The sequence below is a fragment of the Python bivittatus genome, unplaced genomic scaffold (genome assembly GCF_059951505.1).
Source record: "Python bivittatus isolate LINGU-HERP-01145 unplaced genomic scaffold, Pbiv_v1 ctg000020_np1212, whole genome shotgun sequence".
NCBI lineage: Eukaryota > Metazoa > Chordata > Lepidosauria > Squamata > Pythonidae > Python > Python bivittatus.
In genome coordinates this window covers 5,933,143-5,942,403 of record NW_028277030.1, presented here as the reverse complement: position 1 = coordinate 5,942,403, position 9,261 = coordinate 5,933,143, and the positions used below count along the sequence as shown (strand labels likewise).

Genomic DNA, 9,261 nt, shown 5'->3' with positions numbered 1-9,261 from the left:
TGTCAGCGTTTTACACTATTTTTTTAGTTAAACATTTATATTTATCATTCAATATTGCTTGTTTGTTTGTTTGTTTGTTTATTTATTTATTAAATTTCTCCCCCGCCCATCTCCCCCAATGGAGGACTCTGGGTGGTTCACACAAAACATTAAAACCATAAATACCTATAAATATATAAAACATAAAAAAAATTAATTTTTTTTAAAAAAAATTTAAATTTTAAGAAAGTTACTGAAATAAGGCTCACAACTAAATAGGCAGGTAAGCAAGTAAACAAAAACAGTAGTTTGTTTACCACTTTACATCTCCTATCTGCATAGCAATATGGCAAGAACCAATAAGAAGAATGACAATGATCACGAGATAGCAAAATCAGTACTGCAGCCATCTTCAGTGACTTGTGCTAGAAGCAATTCATAGGAATATTGCTTGTTCATGGTTTATTGGCCTTCATTAATTTTACTCTAAAAATTAAGCAAGTTGTCTCCACTTTCTATGTCTCAAAATATATAATTGCATTAACAATGAGAAATTCCAAAAGCAGCCAAATCCTCAGGAACATTTGGATATTATGATACTGTAACTTCCTGTTTTCCCCTCATATTTTCTTCGGACCTTGTCATAGGCATCTCTGTGTGTCTTTTATACTTTTGATCTACGAATTGTTCTCCTTTCGTTTCTTTGTACTGAACATAGTCAAAGATATGCTGTTTGGTCTTTTTCCATTCATTAAACTCCTTGATGCCAAGTTCCTGAAGCTCCAGAGAATCCCTGGTTGATTTCCTTTTATTGAGACAATGACCTTGTTTGATTTCATTTGCTGCTCCTGCTGATACGCTGTTCAATGTTTCTTGATGTGACTTCTTTAATGGCTCTTCAATATGTGTAAGTTCTCCACACAGTTTTAGATCTATTAGAAAACACATGGTCAGTCAGTGATGATAGTAAATTAATAAATTCTTAGCTTTCTTAAAAGCTGCTCAACACCTACTGTAATGATTCATTGCTAGAAGGACTGTGTATTGGGCCTAGATGCCAAAAAGAAAGGGAACTAACAAAACTATGTTTCCTATGTTCCTTTTCCTACTTCGCTCCAGTTTAAACTTTATGTTTATTTTTTTTTATTTATCATGACAATTATTTACTGTTTTTCATATTTAATCATCCCAAAATGGTGATTATACTCCAGAAATAAAACAAAGATGGAAAAAAAGAGGACATATGTTTTCTCATTATGATGGCCTACATAAGGTGATCCTTTAAAACCATGAGTAGAATCCAGTTAATTTCCCTTGCAAGTGGAAGGCTTCCCTCAGTGGAGCAGGGAGGGGTAATCAGTGAAGCCCTGTATGGTTGGCTTTAGAAAGTATCCTTCTGGAACAGAACTGGAAACTGCAAAGCCAAAGGAGGCGAAATGGATGGAAATCATTTCTTTCCCCAACCTGCTGATTAAAGTCTTTTATCAACAAAGGGAAACTATTTGGATTTGGTCCTATGTCATTATACAGTTAGATAAAAGTAGATAAATCAAAGCAAATCTAATCTCTTAGATGATTTATGTTATATTAAGTTCTAAACTGGTTTACCCTGTTTTATATCCCTAAACACTAGTTAAAATGCCAAAAAATATATTGGATCAAATGTATTCCATGGAAAATAAAATTAGCTGGCAGAAATGAAGGAGAAATAACTACCTTTGACGGTCTCTCGGTTTTCAAAAGCAACAATCTTTTAAATGGGAGGGGGTGTTTAAGAAATTAGATATTTCATGTCATGCATTTTATATTAGCTTAATACATTGTTATTCTTATTTAAATCTGAATATATCAAGGATTTTTAATGATCTTGCAGCAATTTCTTTTAAAAAATAATCTGAAGGCCTGGATTTCCATTTGCAGAGAGAGAGAGCGAGAGAAAGATCTGCCCATTAATTATTTACATGTTAGCTCCAATCAATGTGGTACCTGTCATCCTTACCAGCTGAAATGAAAGTCCACTATGTAAAGGTTCCAAAGGACTATGACAGTCTCCTACTGCGATTTTATAGACAGAACTAAGTCAGCACACATTTTATGTCAGAGCCAACATCAGAAAGAATCAGATCCTTTGATCTCAGACCTCCACAGGAAGCTTAGATCTCAGACAAATTAGATAAAAAATGAATTTATAGCAGATATGTACCCTAAGGCATACAGCTGAATGCTGTATTTTGAAAGAGTATAGCAAATATCAAAACATATAAACTGTAGCATTTCCTTTTTTGCTCCTTCTGCTCTTCTGTAATAAATATTAATTAAAATCAGAAAATGAAACTTAAAACTAGCTTCTTTCTGCTTCCTTCATATGCAACAAGTTTGAGTCCAGAGAAGTACCTGCAATCTTTTTTTGCATTCTACTCTTAGTCTTACCTTCAGTAGAATAACTTACTGTTCTTCTCCACGATTACCCGCCCCCCCCGCCCCCAAACACACACATGCCTTCTCAAGCAATAATTTTTAGAAGGGACAAAAGTGGATTCTAAACTTTTATTTACAAACTGCAACCTAGCCCTTTGTCTCAAACCCTAGAATGTGAATGGAAACCAAATTGTATGATAGAACCTGTAGCCAGCTGCATTCTTTGAGATACACTGTAACAATTGGATGGCTTCTAATTTGAAAAATATTGTGAAAAATCTCCAAAGCATGGACAAAGAGAATAGTTTGGAATAGATTTAAAATCTTATTTAAAGTGTGCATAGTCTAGGAGACATAAGTGATCATGAAGAACTGTTAGAAGTGTTTGAAAAAGCAATCTAACTGACTCAGGAACATGCAAATTGCTAGATGTAATTTCCAAGTAAAGGTTGATTCCTATGAATATGGAGTAAATAAATAACCATTGATAGAGTTAAGAAAAATCCTAACTTTATTTAAATTTGTATTATCTACCGGACAACATGAATAACTGAAGGAACACATGGAAACATAACTTCTAACAGTTCTTCATTATTGCGTATATCTCCTAGACTATGCACACTTTAAATAAATGTTAAATCTATTCCAAACTATTCTCCTTGTTCATTCTTTGGGGAATGAACTGAAGGAACACATGGAAGCATATATCCAAAGATGCTATTTCACTTGAGGAAACAGTCTTCTCTCCAGGGAAAGTCTTTATTCTACCATGTATGTGTTGTACGAGAAAAGTGAAAAATATTCTAAAAATATTTTCTCCTTATGCAAGAAGTTAGACAAGAATCTGCACAACCTCTTGCATAAGAGGAAGAACAAGAAATACCAAAAAAAAAAAAAAAAAAAAATATGCTTTTATTGTTTTGCAAACATTTACAAAACAATATTATCAGTGGGGTTCCCCCACTTTGATTCCAGATACTTCTTTTGCCCAAAAAGTTAAATGTAAAATTGACTCAAGTAAGGTATTCATGCATTTTTCATAAAATTGCTTATATGGCTTTACATAATTTTTCTCAGTTTCTCTAAAGATGAGTTATGACAAACTGTGATGCTTGCATATATCAAAACAATAAAATGTTGTGTTCTTAAGTAGCTTTTTAAACAAAAGAATTGCCATGATCTTTCACAGATAGATAGACAGACCTACTAAACTCACAAAGGCTCGTTCAAAACAACTTGTAGCAAAAATTTCCATAATATAGATAATATAAAGTCTAACCAATCAATATTTAATATCAATTATTTAAAGTAATATTTTGCAAGAACATTTTTTAAAATCATTATATCAATAAAAATAATTAATGACTTGCAAGTCAAAACAACCCCATTTGGTTGTGAACATTTAAATTTCAATAAAATAATTTTCCCTTTCACAACAGTTATCAATGTTAGACATCCCTTCTCCAGAATAAGTCAAACTGGACACAATGGTACTTATAAGAAACATAGTACTAAAATGATTGATCCATTTGGATCAATATAACCATTTCAGATTCTAAAATTTCTTTTCTGTCTCTTCAGAACCTCTCAATTGAAATGTTGGAGGATTAGATCTGTGTGGTTTTGCTTATGACAAAGGAGACTGAGCAGAAAACAAAAATTGTTCTCCAGGAGATACTCCCTCCCTCCCCCACCAAAAAAACCAGGGTGAACATCTAAAACATATTCTCTCTCTCTCTCTCTCTCTCTCTCTCTCTCTCTCTGTGTGTGTGTGTGTGTGTGTGTGTGTGTGGCGAGGGAGAATTGTTTCAGAAAAGTCCAGCTCAGAGATTTAAATTTCTGCCAGGAGAGAGGTTTAAATCTTTGTCAGGCAGAGTTCTAAATTATAATAGTTAAAATGTTTCAGATAAAATATGCTTTGTAATGAGATGCAACCTTTTTGTTATTCAATAAACTCACCTTCTCTCACAGAAGTGGAATGTTCATTTTCTTTCCCAACGCAGTACTGATGGATACTAAAATTTGCTTGATTTTCCTGTGTTTGACATTTTTTATTCTTCAGAGTTTGTTTGAGCATGCTTTCTACATTAAAATATTAAAAACAACTTAATGAGAATAACAGTAAGCATTCATTAATTCACCATTTTCTTATACCAAAATGTCTACCTAGAATCATTTTAATGTGGAGTCCTTGGGGTTCTCTGAGCTTGGCTCTTTTCTTGCAAACGTATTCATTATCAGCACTGAAGATGTTACCTAGCCGGGTAATGAAACGTTTGCAAGAAAAGAATCAAGCTCAGAGAACCCCAAGGACTCCACTGTTCAACCCTGAGCTACACATATTCACCTCTATTGGTAATCATTTTTATGAATACCATTGATTTTTATGGGAACATTTTCTCCCGAGCAATGTTAATTAAAATAAAAGTATTTTAAACATTATAATTAAAAAAATTAAAACACAAATGTTTGAATGCTGACATTTCAACTGTCTGAAATATTGAGACTCCTTTAATTTGAATTGAACTGCAAATTTTCAGAACTATACACATGAATGTCACTTGCAACACTTGAGTACATATCTGGTTGGCAAAAATGCAACTCTATTGTATGGCTTGAAAGTTTTAGTGAGTTCAGTACTACTTCCAACACCCAGACTATATTAACAGAGGCTTTGACCAAGTGCTATTGAATTCTTTTTCAGCCATGAAACTCGCTAGGAGACCACGGAAAAGTCCCTATCTTACTCTACCCCATTGGGATGTTAGAAATATAAAAGAAATGCAGGGCAACATGTAATAATAAACATCATTTACATCATATTTTAAGCAGAATATATCTTATACAGGTGGCATGGGTGAATCTGGATAAAGTTCAGGTTTACTCTGTTTCTCATTTTTCCATCCTTATGTTGTCCTTATAGTCGTTTTTCAAAGTCAGCAATAATGATACCGTAGCACATTTTTCATAATCACTGCTCCTAATATACACTATTTCATATACGCTTTTTCTACAGCAAATAGTTTTGGAATTTTTTTTTCGTAATAGCTGCTTTTGTACATTACTTTTTGCCAACATACATTTTATGCATCTATTGCTTCTAATACAAACATTTACATACATTTTTTCAAATAGCTGCATGCCAACTTTTTGAAAAATCTAATTCCAGTTTGTGTGCTGGTTCAAGAAGAATGAAGTAGTTAACTTTGCCTTACAAATGAGGAGTGCCCATTTTTTCCCCTCCGTAATAACCTCCCGTTCCCATTTATCTCACTCATTGGGAACACGGTGCCATGGATGACAGGCAAGGTGGCCTAAGAGACGCTCCTTCAAAAACTTGTGCAGAAGGCCCAAGGCAAGCAAACATATGTGGATTGCTAGAGCACTGCAGCAGAAAGCATTTCCATATCCTCTCTTGTAACTGGGGATTGCAACATTCTTTCGCCAGCTACTGCTAATTGCAAAGCCCCTTTTTCTGTAAACCACAGTAGATCAAGGGAAGATGATCGTCATTCTAATTTGTGACTTACTGTTGTTCTTGCTTTTCTTAAGCCAACAAATAACCACAAATCCCAAAACAAGCATGGAGGCTATTGAACACAGGAGAGCAGTAAAGATGATGGCGGATTTTTCTGACACGGCAATGGGGGAAACAGTAAAAGAATCTGATTCAACAGATAAGACAGCACCTGAAAAAATAAAAAATACAGAGTAAAACAATTAAAACAACAAAGAACATAGGATTTAAGCCTAAACAATACAGATATCACCACAAGGAAGGAAATTGTGTCTCAGGCTGTGTAACACTAAAAGAAGCATGATGAAACACTGAAGGCACTATGAATATCAATAATAAATATCAACATGCTAATATTTTTATATCCCCTCAACAGCTGCCTTTACACTTATTTAAAAGTCCCAGGGGAAAGTCCTCTCCAGCCTCAGTCTCAATCTCAGTTATCCCTTTAACTAGAAATATCAGCAAATGAAGCTGAAAGCACCTGTAAAGATATACTGTTTCATAAAAATGCAGTTCAAAAACAGACAATCTGTCCAACTTCTTTATATTGGTGCAAATAATTAATTAGTACCTTGAGAGTATTGTTACCAGCCCCTTGGCTTATTCCTTGCATCTATTGCTTTTATAGGATAATTTTGACTACCATTTGGAGAACTCCAAATATAATTTATTTGGACTTTAATTAGGGATGGGACAGGATAGTACTTTGATGGGATACTCAAGTGAATTCCAGGGCTGTAGGCTAGACTAGGAAATCCAAAAAAAAAAAAAAAAAATCCTAGGAGAAAGAAATAGGAAACCATTTCCATTGCCAAGAAAATTTCATGGAGATGTCTATGAAGTTACTAGGGTTGGAGCCTTCACTCAAAAGACACTTAAATATATTTATAGTAGCTCTTACAGTTAGAGCTTTATTACGTAGCTTTGGAAGAAGTGAGGAAGGAACTGTCATGTCTTCCCTTCCTTCCTGTTCCTTCCTACATGGATAGTAGAGAAAATATTTATTGAAAAGAAAGCAGAAGGATGGGAAATACAGGCATATCTATACGGTTCAGATGGGGCTGATCTTTCCTTATTGGCATTGTTCCATGGGTAGCATTTTATGGTCCTTTGGCTAATTGACTTGTTGATGGGGCCAATTCCTGCTTCCTGCTTCAGCTGACAGTTACAAGTGGAGTATTCCATCTTTCTGGTAGGCACAAAATTCTCCACAATTTTTCTTTCTTTCTTCAAGGGAGAAAAGTTGGTCTTTTCCTGACATGATTATTTTCTGAGAAACAAGGTGGCTTGCCAATGGATAGGGTAAAAGCATGTTGCTCTTTAGCTTCCCATTGCAGGATTCTTGCCAGTAGGAAAACTGAATGATCTCCTATGATAGGCGCGCTAAGAATTTTGTATGTAAAATGAATTATGTCTCTTGACAAATGTTTTGACAACATGTTGAACTGATATAAATTGCTCTGTCACTCATTAATCAATACTACACATAGAAACCTTTTTTGTTTCTGCCACTTCTGCCACTCATTACATCATATTTTCCTCTGCACTTCACCCCAAATTTAGAATTCCAAATCCTGTTTCTAAAGTAGAATCAGTACATTATGAATTTTCCAGAGCTCAGTGACCTACATGCCAATACTCTACGAAAAAAGCTACTCTACAATTATCATAAGCAGTTTTATTGATTTACATGTGCTCTTGTGTTTGATTTTTATCAATGTGTAAGAGCACTATGTATATGATAAAATTACAGCAACATAGCTTTTTGCCCTTCGCATTATGATAAAAGAATGGAAGAATTATTTCTTTGAACTAAGGGAATTAAAACCTGGGACCAATGATGTTCCTCTTCTAAACAGAATTATCTGGGTTAACTCAGAATTCAGGAGAAATAACAAACAGCAAAGAAAATGGGGAAAATTCTCTCATTGCATTGGGTGTGTATAATGTGTGCATCTCTTTTTCCAAGTCTTGGAATCCCTCTAGATGCATGCTACAGTACACCTTGTTTCACACTAGAAGGCGAAATTTTGAATCTACCTAAATTGACAAAAAAGCCCACATTTGCTGTAAGACAGATAGATACAGATAGACATACACAAATCCTGCACATTTAATTACAAATTTTACAGATTGATCACCATTTCTATTATTAATGAATGATTGTACACCTTGGATCTGATGTTAGTAAACTGAAATACAAACATCTATTTGTCTTTATAATTTCTTTAAAAAAAATTACTAATGAGATTATTATTTTGTGTGTATATATACTGTATATATGTATACACACATACAAATACATAAACAGTTTTGATATCCCTAAGGAAGCTCAAAAGCAGCTTACATCAAGGCTTTGATCTTATCCATTGCCTACTTAATTTCAGAAAAGCTTTATTATGTGATTCCCATTGGACATTTCACTGGAGAAGCATCTTACCTGGAGGAGAAGTAACTTTGAAAATGAGGCGGCAGTCTGAGCAAGAGCTGGATACAATCAAATTCTGAAAGCTAGCCTGTCCATCTTGGACCTCTACTCTTGTGTTACCTGAAAACAATTTATATCCATACTTGGATTATTAACTTCTGCTGAACTTCATGTAGCAGAGTGACAATTATTTTAAACATTGGAAGAAAAGAGTAAGTAAGAGACAATCTATATCTATATCTATATCTATATCTACCTCTACCTCTACCTCTACCTCTACCTCTACCTCTACCTCTACCTCTACCTCATCTATATGAGGGGGGACCCCCCAAAAAACAGAATTATCTTCTGGAGGGTGGGCCCCTTGTAGTACAGGCTTCCCCCACTAGGTGAGTGTTCCAGGAACCCATCTGCATCAGTGTGCCAGCTGCGTTGTTGTGAGAGGCTGTGTTCGGCTTCAGTGAGTGTTTTTTTTAGAGACTCTTTCAATGTGTTTGCCTATTTCATGATGGGCATCCGTGCCTCGCTTGCTCATGCCTGAACAAAGAGACAATCGTTTGACTGTGTGCCTTGCTTTGAAGGAACAGTTGGAGGCTGACCCTGATTTTTTTTTGAAAGTCATAACCAGAGATGAATCTTGGTGCTACGCCTATGACCCCAAAATGAAACAGCAATCCAGCCAATGGAAAACTGCCACATCCCCATGACCCAAAAAAGCACAAGTGAAGTCGAACATGAAAACCATGATCATCTGTTTCTTTGATGTGAGAGGGATTGTGCACTCGGAATTTGTTCCTCCAGGTGAAACAGTCAACCGAAGTTTTTATCTGGTAGTTTTGAGAAGGTTGCGTCATGATTTGCAGAAGAAATGTCCCAAGTTGTGGCAAACAGGTGACTGGTTCTTCCACCATGACAA

General features: G+C 35.1%; 1 protein-coding gene across 1 annotated transcript in view; it reads right to left on the bottom strand.

The window, feature by feature from the left end:
* Window positions 1-249: 249 nt before the first annotated feature.
* The window catches only part of PKHD1 (PKHD1 ciliary IPT domain containing fibrocystin/polyductin), a 276,749-nt gene continuing 267,737 nt past the window's right edge, over window positions 250-9,261 (bottom strand). The window contains exons 61-64 of the mRNA XM_088149932.1: window positions 8,358-8,465; window positions 5,928-6,086; window positions 4,357-4,479; window positions 250-911 (exon numbers count right to left, since the gene is read on the bottom strand). Coding sequence (XP_088006058.1) covers window positions 571-911; window positions 4,357-4,479; window positions 5,928-6,086; window positions 8,358-8,465 — 731 coding nt within the window. The 3' untranslated portion in view covers window positions 250-570. The remainder of the gene's footprint in view (window positions 912-4,356; window positions 4,480-5,927; window positions 6,087-8,357; window positions 8,466-9,261) is intronic.